The sequence below is a fragment of the Schistocerca piceifrons genome, chromosome 7 (genome assembly GCF_021461385.2).
Source record: "Schistocerca piceifrons isolate TAMUIC-IGC-003096 chromosome 7, iqSchPice1.1, whole genome shotgun sequence".
NCBI classification, from domain to species: domain Eukaryota; kingdom Metazoa; phylum Arthropoda; class Insecta; order Orthoptera; family Acrididae; genus Schistocerca; species Schistocerca piceifrons.
The window spans coordinates 259,180,392-259,198,884 of record NC_060144.1 but is presented as its reverse complement, the minus strand read 5'-3'; the positions used below and the strand labels follow the sequence as shown (position 1 = coordinate 259,198,884).

The following is an 18,493-nucleotide window of genomic DNA, read 5'->3' as shown; positions in this document are numbered from 1 at the left end:
TGATAGACAAAATTATTGATGAACTACAGCAGTATTATGGGATGGCCATTAGAAATAATACAGAGGATCTGTTGAAAATGAAGCAAGCGGTATGGGCTACGTTCTTCCACAGACTTACAAATGATAAAAAACCAGTACACCACCTTTGCCCTCCGGGACCTGATTCACGTTGCAATTACCGCAATGCCCAGTACTCAAACAATTCATACAGCCATAAACATTCCATCTCAGCTGCAGTCATGGAGATCATAAAACCTATTTACAGAGACCTGGCAAATCCTGAATTACTGGAGAAGTGTCTGCATGGTCAGACTCAAAATCCCAATGAGTCGTTCAGTAATCTTATATGGACTCGCTTACCAAAAAATGTTTTTATTGGAATGAAGACACTAAAGTGAGGTATCAGTGATGCTGTTTTTGCTTTTAATGATGGCAGCATTGGTAGGGTGAAAGTGCTACAGCGTATAGTAATTAATCCTGGAACAAACTGCATCACAGAACTTGAACGGATGGACAAGGTTCGCACTCATAAAGCAGAGTATGCAGCACAGTTGGCCACTTAGGAGTCCAGAAAGAAGAAAAGCAGAAAAAACTTGGAAAAAGATCAATAGGATGATGTACAGTATGGTGCAGGGTGCTTCTGAGTGACTAAAAATTTAAAAAATTAAGCATATATTGAGTGAGTTACAGTCTTTTGAAACTTTAGAGCGTTCCTGAAAATTTACATTTTCTGTTGCATTATTACATAAATCTCAGAAACCACTTCGAGTAAAGTATTCAAATTTCCAGGGAGTAAAAGCATACATATCCTTAATCTACTGAACTAAAAGAAGAACGCAATGTTAGGTATAAGCCGGCCGGTGTGGCCATGCGGTTCTAGGTGCTTCAGTCTGGAACCGCGTGACCGCTACGGTCGCAGGTTCGAATCCTGCCTCGGGCATGGATATGTGTGATGTCCTTAGGTTGGTTAGGTTTAAGTAGTTCTAAGTTCTAGGGGACTGATGATCACAGATGTTAAGTCCCATAGTGCTCAGAGCGATTTTTGTTAGGTATAATCAAAATTATTTAGGATAATGTACAAAAAAGTACACAAAATTTTAGCCATGTAATTAAAAAATTGTTTTTCCAAAAGCAGTGGCTGAAATGCAATTATTGTAGTTCAGTAGACACAGAACATGTAGTTTAATGTCCTGTAAAAGTTTTATGTGAATGGCTACAGTGGTTCCTGAAATACAGGGAAGCCAAGTCATTAAATTTAACATTGTCAGGATAGGGCGTTCCAATTCTCCTTAAGTATGGAGGTGGAAGTGTGATGGTGCGGCTACCCATATCATGGTACTCTGCTGGACCCATTATTACTCTCGAAGGCCGTGTTACAGCCAACGTGTATGTGAACATTTTAGGTGATCAGGTGCACCACGTGATTCAAATGCTGTTCCCCAACAATGATGCCAAATTTCAGGACAGGACAGTACAGTCGTGGTACGAAGAGCATGCAACTGAACCAGCACAGTCCGCGGACATGAACATTATCGAACCCTCGTGGGCGGTATTGGAGTGCAGACTCCGGAGCAGATTTCCGCCTCCCTCGTCACTACGGGAGTTAGAAGAGGTTCTGACCGAAGAGTGGTATAACATTCCACTGGAGACTGTACAATTATTGTATGCCAGTATTCCAAGAAGAATCGCAACTGTATTACCCGCAAAAGGGAGTCCAACCCCTTATTAATAAACCGTTCCAAAGTAAATACAAGCGTTCACATTATTTTGCCTATCCCCTGTATATGTCAATGAAAAGGTACACCTAAAGGTCTTGACTTTGTCATGTGCTATCGAGAGCTCGCATGTATTTAAACGTGCAGTTAAAAGAGGTGTTATTGTTAAACTCGTCTGAAATAGACTACTGGCCGTTAAAATTGCTACACCACGAAGATGACGTGCTACAGACGCGAAATTTAACCGATAGGAAGAAGATGCCGTGATATGCAGATGATTAGCTTTTCAGAGCATTCACACAAGGTTGGCGCCAGTGGCGACACCTACAACGTGCTGATATGAGGAAAGCTTCCACCCGATTTCTCATACACAAACAGCAGTTGACCGGCGTTGCTTGGTGAAACGTTGTTGTGATGCCTCGTGTAAGGAGGAGAAATGCGTACCATCACGTTTCCGACTTTGATAAAGTTCGCATTATAGCCTCTCGCGATTGCGGTTTATCGTATCGCGACATTGCTGCTCGCGTTGGTCAAGATCCAATGACTGTTAGCAGGATATGGAATCGGTGGGTTCACGAGGGTAATACGGAACGCCGTGCTGGATCCCAGCGGCCTCGTATCACTAGCAGTCGAGATGACAGCATCTTATCCGCATGGCTGTAACGGATCGTGCAGCCGCGTCTCGATCCCTGAGTCAACAGATGGGGACGTCTGCAAGACAACACAACCATCTGCACGAACAGTTCGATGACGTTTGCCGCAGTATGGACTATCAGCTCGGAGACCATGGCTGCGGTTACCCTTGACGCTGCATCACAGACAGGAGCGCCTGCGATGTTTTACTCAACGACGAACCTTTGTGCACGAATGGCAAAACGTCATTTTTTCGGATGAATCCAGGTTCTGTTTACAGCATCATGATGGTCGCATCCGTGTTTGGAGACATCGCGGTGAACCCACATTGGAACCGTGTATTCGTCATCACCATACTGGCGTATCACCCGGCATGATAGTATGGGTTGCCATTGATTACGCGTCTCCGTCACCTCTTGTTCGCATTGACGGCACTTTGAACAGTGGACGTTACATTTCAAATATGTTACGACCCGTGGCTCTACCCTTCATTCGATCCCTGCAAAACCCTACATTTCAGTAGGATAATGCACGACCGCATGTTGCAGGTCCTGTACGGGCCTTTCTGGATACAGAAAATGTTCGACTGCTGCCCTGGCCAGCACATTCTCCAGATCTCTCACCAACTGAAAACGTCTGGTCAATGGTGGCCGAACAACTGGCTCGTCACAATACGCCAGTCACTACTCTTGATGAACTGTGGTATCGTGTTGAAGCTGCATGGGCAGCTGTACCTGTACACGCCATCCAAGCTCTGTTTGACTCAATGCTCAGGCGTATCAAGGCCGTTATTACAGCCAGAGGTGGTTGTTCTGGGTACTGATTTCTCAGGATCTATGTACCCAAATTGCGTGAAAATGTAATCACATGTCAGTTCTAGTATAATATATTTGTCTAATGAATAGCCGTTTATCATCTGTATTTCTTCTTGGTGTAGCAATTTTAATGGCCAGTAGTGTAGTTACTCCCTCCCCGTCGGAGACGGCTGCTGTCACTCTGCAGTACCACATGGTGTGAGGTACGCCTGCCTTTGCTTTAGCAGAGTGTGGTGGCCTACCTGCGCCTGTCGCCGGCGGTGGTGCTGGTCGTGGTGGTGGCGGTGCTTGCGGTGGTGGTGCGCCGGCTGGGCGCGGCGCCGGACTAGCGAGGCCCTGGCAGAGGAGCAGGCGCCGCTGCTGGAGCCGCTGGAGCCACTGGCGGGCCGCCGCGGAGTCTGCGTCTGCTCCTCGCGGACGGAGGCGGCCACTGGGGGCGGAGGACCCGGGGGTGGCGCCACCCCGGGCAGGCGCGGCGAAGGCCGTCGGCGGCCGCTCTCCTCAGCGCGCTCCTCCGTGCGCTGTCAGCAGAGCGTACGGCGGCAGTCGAATCAAAAACACGTGTCTTTATCTACACCTATGTGATTACTCTGCAATTCACAATGAATTTTTTAGGTCATTATTACTTCATAAAACATTTTATTGAATAAAACTAACTGGACTGTGCCTCCTTCACTTCTAGATTTCGCCATTCGATGTCAGGGTAAAATGACATAGGAGTAAGAAAAGGTAAGAAATTCAGATAAACATTAGATATTTGATATATTCAATGGATTTGCATTTAACAAATAAAATACTACTCCTGGAACAATTATTCAGTAGCATCAATTTAGGTTTCTCGGTTCTGTCGTACAAAAAGTGAAGACTGAAAGTAGAACTACGAATTTGAATCTACATCTACATCTACATCCATACTCCGCAAGCCACCTGACGGTGTGTGGCGGAGGGTACTTTGAGTACCTCTATCGGTCCTCCCTTCTCTGCCAGTCTCGTATTGTTCGTGGAAAGAAAGATTGTCGGTATGCTTCTGTGTGGGCTATAATCTCTCTGATTTTATCCTCATGGTCTCTTCGCGAGATATACGTAGGAGGGAGCAATACACTGCTTGACTCCTCAGTGAAGGTATGTTCTCGAAACTTCAACAAAAGCCCGTACCGAGCTACTGAGCGTCTCTCCTGCAGAGTCTTCCACCGGAGTTTATCTATCATCTCCGTAACGCTTTCGCTATTACTAAATCATCCTGTGAAACGTCACCTAACGTCCCCTTAGAAAAATTAATGAATTACTGTGCTGATAAACCTCTTACATTATTTGATTTTCAAACAGCTGAGCGGAACTGTACGTACTCAGACATTTCGCTCTTTACCTATTCTGACCAACACTAAACTGACACACAATATTTTTAGCGCAACGCAGTCTGACTTTCAATAACCCCTACAAACGAATGGCCCTGACTAACATTAACCTATACCTTTCACGCATCACTTACCTCACAAAAATCTTCGTTACTCGAACTACTGCAATACAATGAGCGCCACTACTGCCAGCTGAATAAAAGATTCAAACTACTGAAGGCACTGACTACTGATAGGCATAGTTAGCAAATGAAAGATTTTGATAGAGAACGAACAATGTATTTATCTTAATAGTGTTCAAAAGTCATAATATATACAGCAGTTCATGACTTCCAGTCTTACAAATTTACTGTCTCTGATGGACACACATCCAGATCATCCACTCTAAAAACTCCGCCATTTCTCTCCCCACATCCACCACTGCTGGCGGCTCACCTCCAACTGCGCAACGCTATGTACTGACCACTGTTAACAGCCAGATGGCCAACACTACAATAGCATATACTCCAACAATGCAAACCAACCACAGCCTTCACACAGCACAGTCAGTGATTTTCATATAGAGCGCTACGTGACGTTACCAACATAAAAACCTAAACAGCCTGCTTACACCTGTAACGAAGCGCGCTGCTCTCCGTTGGATCCTCTCTATCTCTTCTATTAACCCTATCTGGCATGGATCCCACACTGCTGAGCAGTATTCAAGCAGTGGGCGAACAGGTGTACTGTAAACTACTTCCTTTGTTTTCGGATTGCGTTTCCTTAGATTTCTTCCAATGAATCTCAGTCTGGCATCTGCTTTACCGACGATCAAATTGATATGATCATTCCATTTTAAATCACTCCTAATGCCTACTCCCAGATAATTTATGGAATTAACTGCTTCCAGTTGCTGACCTGCTATATTCTAGCTAAATGATGAAGGATCTTTCTTTCTATGTATTCGCAGCACATTGCACTTGTCTACATTCAGATTCAATTGCCATTCCCTGCACCATGCGTCAATTCGTTGCAGATCCTCCTGCATTTCAGTACAATTTTCCATTGTTACTACCTCTCGATATACTACAGCATCATCCGCAAAAAGCCTCAGTGAACTTCCGATGTTATCCACAAGGTCATTTATGTATATTGTGAATAGCAACAATCCTACGACACTCCCCTGCGGCACACCTGAAATCACTCTTACTTCGGAAGACTTCTCTCCATTGAGAATGATATGCTGCGTTCTGTTATCTAGGAACTATTCAATACAATCACACAATTGGTCTGATAGTCCATATGCTCTGACTTTGTTCATTAAACAACTGTGGGGAACTGTATCGAACGCCTTGTGGAAGTCAAGAAACACGGCATCTACCTGGGAACCCGTGTCTATGGCCCTCTGAGTGTCGTGGACGAATAGCGCGAGCTGGGTTTCACACGATGGTCTTTTTCGAAATCCATGCTGATTCCTACAGAGTAAATTTCTGGTCTCCAGAAAAGTCATTATACTCGAACATAATACGTGTTCCAAAATTCTACAACTGATCGACGTTAGAGATATCCATGAAGCAACAAAATTAGTTCCGTTTGGGAAGAAGTAATTATCACCGATCCCATATATTTGAAGGCATCACAAATAAAGTTTTTTGTTCTGTGGGCTACTCCTGCGCATTCAGTTTGTGCCCACAAATTACACTGCTGATACTTTAACCAGTATTCTCAGGGCTTTGAACGCGAGTATAGGTCCAAGTAGTGCAAACAGCGACTATCATCGGAAGCAGCACTGTTGTCGCCAAAAAGGTGTTCTTCGTACGATATGTCTTTCCCACAACTAAGTAACCTCTTTGCTTTTCTCGGATATTTGGAATGCAAGTTGTCTCACCTCTTTCACTGTCGTACCAATCAAGTGCAACTCCAATAGTTTCAGATGTTGTACCAGTTCAAGCTCCAACACAGTGTTCAAAGTTCGGTGGAATATACCCAATACTTTCTGAACACCATTGAAAGTTTTGTTCGTATTCCTAGTTTGTCTTCTAAGCGTACCCTGGGGAAGCCCGGATGCTTTCGACGCCCGCAGCTACCCCTCCACTGGTAGCAGCTTCCATAGCCTGCTGCGTCTACATCGCAGCCCAAGATTGTCATGGCGGTTTCTTCACTTCATTGCCTGCCATCGGAACGGGGAAATTCATGTTCTTGTATCTGGCCTACAAAAATTAATTTTTATATCATCGCACATTTATCAATTCATGTTTAATGCTTCGTTGAATTTACACTCCTGGAAATGGAAAAAAGAACACATTGACACCGGTGTGTCAGACCCACCATACTTGCTCCGGACACTGCGAGAGGGCTGTACAAGCAATGATCACACGCACGGCACAGCGGACACACCAGGAACCGCGGTGTTGGCCGTCGAATGGCGCTAGCTGCGCAGCATTTGGGCACCGCCGCCGTCAGTGTCAGCCAGTTTGCCGTAGCATACGGAGCTCCATCGCAGTCTTTAACACTGGTAGCATGCCGCGACAGCGTGGACGTGAACCGTATGTGCAGCTGACGGACTTTGAGCGGGGGCGTATAGTGGGCATGCGGGAGGCCGGGTGGACGTACCGCCGAATTGCTCAACACGTGGGGCGTGAGGTCTCCACAGTACATCGATGTTGTCGCCAGTGGTCGGCGGAAGGTGCACGTGCCCGTCGACCTGGGACCGGACCGCAGCGACGCACGGATGCATGCCAAGACCGTAGGATCCTACGCAGTGCCGTAGGGGACCGCACCGTCACTTCCCAGCAAATTAGGGACACTGTTGCTCCTGGGGTATCGGCGAGGACCATTCGCAACCGTCTCCATGAAGCTGGGCTACGGTCCCGCACACCGTTAGGCCGTCTTCCGCTCACGCCCCAACATTGTGCAGCCCGCCTCCAGTAGTGTCGCGACAGGCGTGAATGGAGGGACGAATGGAGACGTGTCGTCTTCAGCGATGAGAGTCGCTTCTGCCTTGGTGCCAATGATGGTCGTATGCGTGTTTGGCGCCGTGCAGGTGAGCGCCACAATCAGGACTGCATACGACCGAGGCACACAGGGCCAACACCCGGCATCATGGTGTGGGGAGCGATCTCCTACACTGGTCGTACACCACTGGTAATCGTCGAGGGGACACTGAATAGTGCACGGTACATCCAAACCGTCATCGAACCCATCGTTCTACCATTCCTAGACCGGCAAGGGAACTTGCTGTTCCAACAGGACAATGCACGTCCACATGTATCCCGTGCCACCCAACGTGCTCTAGAAGGTGTAAGTCAACTACCCTGGCCAGCAAGATCTCCGGACCTGTCCCCCATTGAGCATGTTTGGGACTGGATGAAGCGTCGTCTCACGCGGTCTGCACGTCCAGCACGAACGCTGGTCCAACTGAGGCGCCAGGTGGAAATGGCATGGCAAGCCGTTCCACAGGACTACATCCAGCATCTCTACGATCGTCTCCATGGGAGAATAACAGCCTGCATTGCTGCGAAAGGTGGATATACACTGTACTAGTGCCAACATTGTGCATGCTCTGTTGCCTGTGTCTATGTGCCTGTGGTTCTGTCAGTGTGATCATGTGATGTATCTGACCCCAGGAATGTGTCAATAAAGTTTCCCCTTCCTGGGACAATGAATTCACGGTGTTCTTATTTCAATTTCCAGGAGTGTATTTCATTACAGAATGACCTACTGTTATTGATGTTAAATTTAAAGACATACGTACAGTAAGTAATAATTAATTTCAAAGATGACACAGAATATAACTAGAGTCCACATGGTATGTCACAGTAGCCTGAAATGCCTTCTTTGATTCATTCGAAAAACGTTCAACTACTGCGTACTCTAGCAGTACCTTCTACCTCTCAAAACACAGCTAAAAGTAAGCTTTAAAGATAACTTGTACTTTTCTCAAACATGTAATTGCATATAATACTAATGAATGAATATACTCGTATGTGAATAAAATAAAAAGTTAGATGATTACCTACAAGTTTTTCGTTCACAGTACCAAGACAAAAGCAGACAGCTCGTCGCCATGAATGTAGGATGGGGTTGCCTATCAATCTTTTTGTACAGCTTAGTGCAGGTTCCACCACTCAACTGGTTTCGTCCATAGTCTTGCTACGTCATTTTACCCTGACTTCCTCTATTTAGGAGAAGAAAAACTTCTTAGCCGAGGTCACCACAAAAAACTTTATCGTGGACACCGGTTTCGGTAAAACTAAGTTACCAGCTTCAGATCTTCATAAAAGTTATTAGAAACATCTTGTGCCAGCTACACACAAATTCTTCCCATTGAATTTTCAGATACATAAAACATGAAATGAGCGATGCATTGGCACGTCAAAGTTAAAATTACTATTTACATCACAAAACATTATACCCATAGCATAGCCCGTCATGCCTACGATGTTGGCAAAGATTGTTATTAAACTCGTCTGAAATAGCAAGATGTGAAAAACAGATCAAAGCTCAGAAGTTCATGTGACTTGTGATGTGGGTTTACGATGTCACACTGACACCAAATTTCACCACAATGCAATAATATCAGAAATTAAGTCCGCCTCGACGCAAAACACCTTGTTATTCGTCCTCGTAGTCTTTCGCGACGGCTTACATGAATAAAACGTTCTCGGTTTTCCAGCCGTGTTGCCGTTTTTTACTCAGCGAACATCACGTCATCTGCAACCGTGTGAGCGGCTGTTAGTAAGCAAAATACTAAAAGGTGAACTTCGTATGTCAGCAATATACACTTGGGGTTGTAGTAGTGTTGTGGAATCCAGTTATTTAGTGTGGGGCGGCTGGAGTGGCCTTGCGGTTCTAGGCGATACAGTCTGGAACCGGGCTACCGCTACGGTCGCAGGTTCGAATCCTGCCTCGGGCATGGATGTGTGTGATGTCCTTAGGTTAGTTAGGTTTAATTAGTGCTAAGTTCTAGGCGACTGATGACCTCAGAAGTTAAGTCGCTTAGTGCTCAGAGCCATTTTTATTTAGTGTGTACTCAGCTGTTACTTAGCTGTTCGTGTACTCACGTTCGTTGGATGGTATGTAGCTGCTTTTATACACAGAAAAACAAACCTTCCGCAGTTTGTTTCTGACCAAGAATATTACGCCATCTTGCTGTTCGCTTATGTCGCGAGAGGTGTATCGCATGTGGCGAGAAAGGCTATGAAAACTGTAGCGCGAATTACGACGACTTCTGTTCCTTATTTATGTCTCTGTGTGTGATGTGGAAGTGGTTGATCAGAAACAAAGTGCGAAAGTTTTGTTTTTCTGTGTATAAAAGCAGCTACATACCATCCAACGAACGTCAGTACACGAATGACTAAGTGACAGCTCAGTACACACCAAATAACTGGATTCCACACCACTACCACTATCCCAAGTGTATATTTCCGACATATGAAGTTCACCTTTTAGTATTTTGTTTACTAACAGCCGCTCACACGGTTAGAAAAATTAGGTTCAAATGTGTGTGAAATATTATGGGACTTAACTGCTAAGGTCATCAGTCCCTAGCTTACACACTGCTTAACCTAAATTATCCTAAGGACAAACAGACACACACACGCCCGAGGGAGGACTCGAACCTACGCCGGGACCAGCCGCACAGTCCATGACTGCAGCGCCTGAGACCGCTCGGATAATCCCGCGCGACACACACGGTTGCAGATGACATGATGTTCGCTGAGTAAAAAACGGCAACAGAAAAAAAGCGCACAGAAAATATGTCGCAAACAGCGACAATAATTCTTAAAACATGCTGTAACATACAATAAATAAGGTAGTATGAAAGTATCCATAGAACACTATATTTCAAAAAACGAATGTAGAAATTTAATAATGTGCTACTGTGTTTGTGTAACCACGCTATTTTCTGTATGTTTTAGATTTAGAAAGCCCACTGATGATGGTGATATTTGTCGCCGAAACTAGTTTGGGAGAATAAAGAAATACACGAATAACAAGGTGTTTTGCTTCAAGGCGGACTCAGTTTCTGATATTATTGTTTTTCTAAGCAAACACGGACCAAAATGGAAGCGTTCCAAGATAAAATTAGTGTTCACCACAATGCTGCCCAACGCCACCATGAACTTGTCAAACGATGGGAAAAATGTCACACACCCTCTCACCAACATTTCACCCCGTCTTTTGACGCCTCTGCAGAATCCCCACACACTACCTTGGACGTGTCACAGTACAGTCCCTCTTAGCCACATTTCACCCCTTCTCTTCACGTCTCTGCGCTGGACATCACAACCGCGACACCCTAGGTTGAAATCACGCAGTGTCTTTATGAGCGGCAGAGGAAAATATTTTAGACAAACGCCGGTCAGAAGCTACAAGAAAATGCCTCAGGAGTGGCATACAGTGCGTTTAAGAAACCACCCATTTCCTTGTGAAGCTGATTCGCACACGACACATTCGCAGAGCGATGAGCAACAGGACGTTTGACACTGGTGACACTTCCTGAGCGATCCATCCCTTCTCGACAGACATCATGACGCTACAACCTCAATGGCTATGATCTAACCCCTCTGGGGTGTAATGCGATCGCAATTTTTGCTCTGATGTGCAGGGTGGGACCGCTACGAACCGTTCCAAACCATTAAACGAAACTGGAACGTGATACGAAGCAGCAAAGAATTTCTACACTTTTTACGCCCTCCTGTCTGAAACCCTAATGGTTCTACTGCATACACCAGGGCAAATACTGCGGTTACACTGCGCCTAGCTGTCTGAAGCGTTGTCGAGCCCGAGGGTGACGTCACAGGGCGCCACGCTGTTGAACTATTACACAGGACGTCTGAGGGCACCTTTGAGCCACATTTCAGACTTAAGTGTTGCAAAAGGAGACAGTTACGGGGATTAGAAAAACTGATCCTTTAATCCTGCTGCTCAGAGTAATTACTGTTGCAATGTTCTGTGTCCGGCAGAATGGCTACCATGGTGGAGAGTGTGTGTTTAGCCACGCGGGATTAGCCGAGCGGTCTCAGGCGTTGCGGGCATGGACTGTGCGGCTGGTCCCGGCGGAGGTTCGAGTCCTCCCTCGGGCATGGGTGTGTGTGTTTGTCCTTAGGATAATTTAGGTTAAGTAGTGTGTAAGCTTAGGGACTAATGACCTTAGCAGTTAAGTCCCATAAGATTTCACTCACATTTGAACATCAGTGTGTGTTTAGTGTGGTTATCAGGCCTGGTAGGGTGTACAAGGGTGCGAACAGCGCTTGAATGATTACTGTGAAGGACACGGAATTGCCGCGTACTCGTATGAGACAGCATTATCAGCACCTGACGTAGTCTGAAAGTGTCCTCGCTGCAGGTCTCCATCTGGCCGGATGGTCAAATTGTGCATTATCCGGACTTGTGCAGCATTCGGATGTCAAGTGGCCTGACGTAGGACTGCACGGGAAGGGCCCTGCCCTACTGGTCATCATTCTGGTTGACCACGTCTGACCATCACAAGAGGGAACCACTGTATTGTTCACCAGTTACACTATAAACTCTTCACATCTGCGCCTGCCATTCGAGAACAAGTAATGGACTGCCACCAATTCTGAGTCATCCTGCAACAACGGTCGGAGACTAACAACAGTCGACCTGAGGAATTGCTGTCCTATCCATAGGCGGCCGTTAACACCACAACACAAGCGAGTGCATTTGGAGAAGTTCCATGACGAGGAAGCGTGGACTGATGATGAACGACGTCGCTTTGTGTCCTGTGACAAAATGCGGTTCTGCACTGCCCCAGATGACCATTGACTATGGCGGCGACCTGGTCAGAGGTCCCATTCTTCCAATGTTTTCGTGAGACACAGCGGAGTCACTCCTGGCGTCATGGTGTGGGGAACCATCGTATATGGCTTCAAGTCATGACTGTTGGAGATTGAGGAGGTGGAGGTAGCGGCGAAAATGATGGGTAATGCTTGATATCTAGGCTGCCTTGCATAACTGGTTTGTTGAGTGGATTGCATCACAATGTCTGTGTGTAGATGGTCATGGCTGGGTATAGAGAAAGGGAAGAGGAGGAGATGGACAGAGATAGGGTAAGGAGGAGATGGACAGAGAGAGGAAGAAGGAAATGGAAAGAAAGAAGGAGATGGAGGAGATGGACAAAGGGAGGGATGCAGTATATTTGACGTACATATAGAGGGACGAAGCCATGGACAAAATCTGTGCAAGCAACTATACAGTGCATGATAGAAAGTGCTCGATGGAAAGTGCTCCTGTTCTATTTCACTCAGATATGATTTGAAGAAAGAAGTGCTTTCGCCGCACCTCCGTGTGATTACTTAATACACTCCTGGAAATGGAAAAAAGAACACATTGACACCGGTGTGTCAGACCCACCATACTTGCTCCGGACACTGCGAGAGGGCTGTACAAGCAATGATCACACGCACGGCACAGCGGACACACCAGGAACCACGGTGTTGGCCGTCGAATGGCGCTAGCTGCGCAGCATTTGTGCACCGCCGCCGTCAGTGTCAGCCAGTTTGCCGTGGCATACGGAGCTCCATCGCAGTCTTTAACACTGGTAGCATGCCGCGACAGCGTGGACGTGAACCGTATGTGCAGTTGACGGACTTTGAGCAAGGGCGTATAGTGGGCATGCGGGAGGCCGGGTGGACGTACCGCCGAATTGCTCAACACGTGGGGCGTGAGGTCTCCACAGTACATCGATGTTGTCGCCAGTGGTCGGCGGAAGGTGCACGTGCCCGTCGACCTGGGACCGGACCGCAGCGACGCACGGATGCACGCCAAGACCGTAGGATCCTACGCAGTGCCGTAGGGGACCGCACCGCCACTTCCCAGCAAATTAGGGACACTGTTGCTCCTGGGGTATCGGCGAGGACCATTCGCAACCGTCTCCATGAAGCTGGGCTACGGTCCCGCACACCGTTAGGCCGTCTTCCGCTCACACCCCAACATCGTGCAGCCCGCCTCCAGTGGTGTCGCGACAGGCGTGAATGGAGGGACGAATGGAGACGTGTCGTCTTCAGCGATGAGAGTCGCTTCTGCCTTGGTGCCAATGATGGTTGTATGCGTGTTTGGCGCCGTGCAGGTGAGCGCCACAGTCAGGACTGCATACGACCGAGGCACACAGGGCCAACACCCGGCATCATGGTGTGGGGAGCGATCTCCTACACTGGCCGTACACCACTGGTGATCGTCGAGGGGACACTGAATAGTGCACGGTACATCCAAACCGTCATCGAACCCATCGTTCTACCATTCCTAGACCGGCAAGGGAACTTGCTGTTCCAACAGGACAATGCACGTCCGCATGTATCCCGTGCCACTCAACGTGCTCTAGAAGGTGTAAGTCAACTACCCTGGCCAGCAAGATCTCCGGATCTGTCCCCCATTGAGCATGTTTGGGACTGGATGAAGCGTCGTCTCACGCGGTCTGCACGTCCAGCACGAACGCTGGTCCAACTGAGGCGCCAGGTGGAAATGGCATGGCAAGCCGTTCCACAGGACTATATCCAGCATCTCTACAATCGTCTCCATGGGAGAATAGCAGCCTGCATTGCTGTGAAAGGTGGATATACACTGTACTAGTGCCGACATTGTGCATGCTCTGTTGCCTGTGTATATGTGCCTCTGGTTCTGTCAGTGTGATCATGTGATGTATCTGACCCCAGGAATGTGTCAATAAAGTTTCCCCTTCCTGGGACAATGAATTCACGGTGTTCTTATTTCAATTTCCAGGAGTGTATAAACAGATTCCAAAAATGTTAACCGAGCGAGGTGGCGCAGTGGTTAGACACTGGACTCGCATTCGGAAGGACGACGGTTCAATCCCGCGTCCGGCCATCCTGATTTAGGTTTTCCGTGATTTCCCTAAATCACTCCAGGCAAATGCCGGGATGGTTCCTCTGAAAGGGCACGGCCGACTTCCTTCCTCATCCTTCCCTAATCCTATGAGACCGATGACCACGCTGTCTGGTCTTCCCCAAACCAACCAACCAACCAAAAATGTTAAAAAACAATTTATTGTGATCGAACTATTGCTCTGAAATAAAAGAGAGAAGAATAATTATCCTTGTTCTGTAGCTACAACAACAATAGCGATTAGATCTGAATTCTCAAATATGCATAAAAAGTAAATGGAACAAGTTTTTAAAACAGAGGTAGTTAATAGAAATTTACTTTTAACCAGTTAGTATTTATGTTTCTTAGCTTTAATAAGGAACACCGTCCACCACCTTTACTAGTTTTCTTCTTCTTTCATAACGTACTGCCACACGGCGGTCCTACAAAAGCAGCTGCGCTAATTACCAGTTACGAATGCCTTTGCTTTCCGTAGAGCTACGGAACGGCGATTATTCGTTGTTCCCAGACTGACTTGGTATACGGCGATGTGCGCATACCTGGTTCAAAGCGAGCATGTCTCCTATTCAGCATTTGGCAAGCATGCATAGTGTGCTCGCCGAATGCTGCACGTCTGTCGCCATTTTCAATCTTTAAGTGGTCACGATGGATGTGTCCGTCCATGGCCTGCTCGTTCACAGTGATTTTGAAGGATATATCCGTGCACAGCATTCTGTGGCTTGTAGCCGATGGGAATGACGAGTTTGAGGACGGCAGGTGTTATAATGCTAGTGAACCTTCGTCTGTTAGTTGGTATCTCTCGTCAGTCAAGATAATTTATTCTTGGTCAGTTATAACGTTTTTCATGTTTATATTGGTAAGAACAAAAATTATGGCACTCTATTCTGTAGTGTAAATAAGTTCTCGTATTGTTTTGGGGCTGGCTCACGATGTGCTCGGCGAGGATTATTTTATTCAACTCGGTAACTGATACAGTAATCCAGATTTGGTTCACAAACTAAAGAGTAAGAATGCTGACGTTGTCGGCACATTGCTGCAAAACGGAAAGTATTTCCCTGACTTCATTAAAAATGAAAAACTGGAGGAGGACGAATATGTAATGGCATCCAGAAAGAAGCAGATGTTGATGAAGTGGAACGAGATATCGTACGGTCAGCACGTTCCATGACGAGACATTATAAGATGTAAATTAAAAGACTGGCGCCTTGCAAAAGCCAAATGTTGTCTTGGATACTGACAAGAATACGGAGACATGTATAGGAGCGATTCTCAATTTCAAAGCCACCGAATGGACAGGAGCAGACAGAAAAAATATTATCAGGAGATTTTATCACCATTTATTAGACGTTTCATGCTTGAGTGCAGACGACCTGCAGCCAAAAAAGCATCTTGGAATTATTGATCAGTCTCGTGAAACAGTTGGGCGTATTCTCACCACAACATAGGTCATCATTTGGACGCCCACTTCGAACAAGGAAATCGACCCGTCTCATAGCCAGCAGTTTTTCCGGTATTTGCGCCAAACTCAACGAAGAAAAGACCACCAATGAGGTGTGGCGTACGCATGACAAGAAGTCTTCGAAAAGAGATATGCTACTGGCATGCAGAATGTGAAATTCCTCTCCTTGTATCTCCATGTTTTAAAACATTTCATACAGAAAACATGTAACTATGTGAAAATAAAATTTCATTTCATTCTGTTTATTGATACGTAATATTCGACCCTAATCCAATTCAGTTTTGGTCCGTAACTCCTCAGTCTCGACCTTAGACTTCATGAATGAAAACTTAATATTGGTGGTAAATGCACTGTTCTAGTACTAAATACGACTAAAATACCAAGATTAAAAAGTTGATGTGATTCGCAAATATTTTAAGACACTTCGATAGTGAATCTACTTATGCTATAAAATAAGAAAAACTTAAACAGTACTCAGAAAAGTCAGTAGCAAACACTTCAAAATTATGAAAGCAATGCCAGTGGAATGTCAAAGTAAAGATCGTTGCGGAACGAAGACCCAGTCCTACATGGACAGAAATTGTGTCCCTGTATTGTTGTGATGGAAGAAACGATCATTTACTCGAAAGCGTAAGGTATATTAGCATATAACAGCATATGCTAAACACTTTCTATTTCAGAACTATTAAAAAATAAATTATATTTATTTCTCGAATACGCTGTGATAAACAGCTTTCTTCAAGCAGATACAGCCACCGGCTGGGAAGATGCAGAAAAAAGAGATGATGCACAGAAAGAATATGGTGTAAATTATACGCTGTTCGATCAAAAATATCGAGAAAGCTATTATACTCTCTGTACTCAGTCAGAACAGGTCTCGGAAGACCCAGCGGTACGGATGACTGTTGTGTCGTCAACAGCCGATAGGCATCACTGGATGTGGATATGGAGGGGCGTGTGGTCTGCAAACTGCTCTCACGGCCGTTACCAGTTTTCGTGATCAGAGCCGCTACTTCCCAGTCAAGTAGCCCCTCAATTGGCCTCACAAGGGCTGAGTGCAATCCACTTACCAACAGCGCTTGGCAGACCCGGACGGTCACCAATCCAACTGCTAGCCACGTCCGACAGCAATTAACTTCGGTGATCTAATGGGGGCCGTTGTTACCACTGCGGCAAGGCCTTTGGCGAGGCAGCTATAGCGGACATTAATAAGGGGTGTGTTCACCCTGCACACACCCTGGCAATCCACTCTTCCTCAGAAGTCGAAACCAGAGAAGGTAGTAATGTTGGACGCTGGGATCTGGAGCGAAATAGACGTTCTGACTCGTCTCATAGGTGTTTCAAGGAGTTCACGTCGGGACTCTGGCTAAGACAGTTCATTTCAGGAATGTATTGTCCACAAACCATTGCCTCGTAGGTACCGCGTTATGAGAGAGCGCATAGTCATGCTGATGCAAACAATGAACGTCACCGAACTATTCCTCTACTGTACGCAGTACATAATGCAGTAAAATGTGTTCATATCTTTCCTCATTAAGCGTTTTCTTGATGGCAATAAGGGAGCCGCGCCCTGACCACAAAAAACACCTCCATGCTGTACCACCACCTCCTCCATGCATCATTTTGGCGCTACACTCGATGGCAGGAAACGTTCTCCAAGCATTCACCAAACCAAAATCCTTCCATCGGATTGCCACAACGTGATTCATCACTCCAAATCATTTGTTTCGAATCATCCACTGTCCAGTGGCCTCGCTGTTTACACCATCTCAGCTACCGCTTAGCACTGACTATAGAATGAGCGTTTGGAGCACAGCATTGTATGGCAGTGCAGAACAGAAGAGAATTGAAGCATTTACATGTCATGATAAGGTAAGGAATGAGTAGGGTCTGCGCACAATCGGGAGAGGAAAGGAATACATGGAAAACACCGACAAGAAGAAGAGACATCTGTTAGGACATCAGAGGAAAACTCCCATGGTACTAGAGGGAGCCGCAGAGGGTAAAAACTGTAGAGGGAGGCAGAGATTGAAATACATCCACCAAATAATTGAGGACGTAGGTTGCAAATGTTACTCTGAGATGAAGAAATTGGCAGAGGAGAGGAATTATAGGCAGGCGGCATCAAACCAACCAGAAGACAGATGACTTAAAAAAGAAAAAACGAAAAAAACCAGCTGGACTACACCAGTAGCATTTTGGAATTCGCGAGTGATCCCTTCCATTGATTTCATGCGATTTTTTTACAACCACCCTCTGCAATGCTCAATAGTTCCTATCTGTCAGTAGAAGAGGTCTGCCTAGTCGTAATTTTTTGGAACTTTGTGGTAAGGTCTTATGGCACCAAACTCCTGAGGTCATCGGTCCCTAAGCTTACACACTACTTAAACTAACTTACGCTAAGGACAACACACACACCCATGCCCGAGGGAGGACTCGAACATCCGACGGGGGGAGCCGCGCGGTCCGTGACAAAACGCCTGTGTGGTTTAGCTGTGGTTGTTCCATCGCGTTTCCACTTCACAATCATATCAGCAACAGCTGACTTGTGCAGCTTTAGAAGGGCTGAAATGTCCATGAAGGACTTGTTACTCAGGTGACATGCAATGACTAATCCACGTTCGAAGCCGTTAAGCTCTTCTGACAGATTCATTCTGCTTTTACAGCTTC

General features: G+C 46.3%; 1 protein-coding gene across 1 annotated transcript in view; it reads right to left on the bottom strand.

Moving 5' to 3' along the window:
* LOC124805612 overlaps positions 1-18,493 on the bottom strand; it is a 359,950-nt gene that overhangs the window by 87,048 nt on the left and 254,409 nt on the right. The window contains exon 8 of the mRNA XM_047266178.1: positions 3,406-3,684. Coding sequence (XP_047122134.1) covers positions 3,406-3,684 — 279 coding nt within the window. The remainder of the gene's footprint in view (positions 1-3,405; positions 3,685-18,493) is intronic.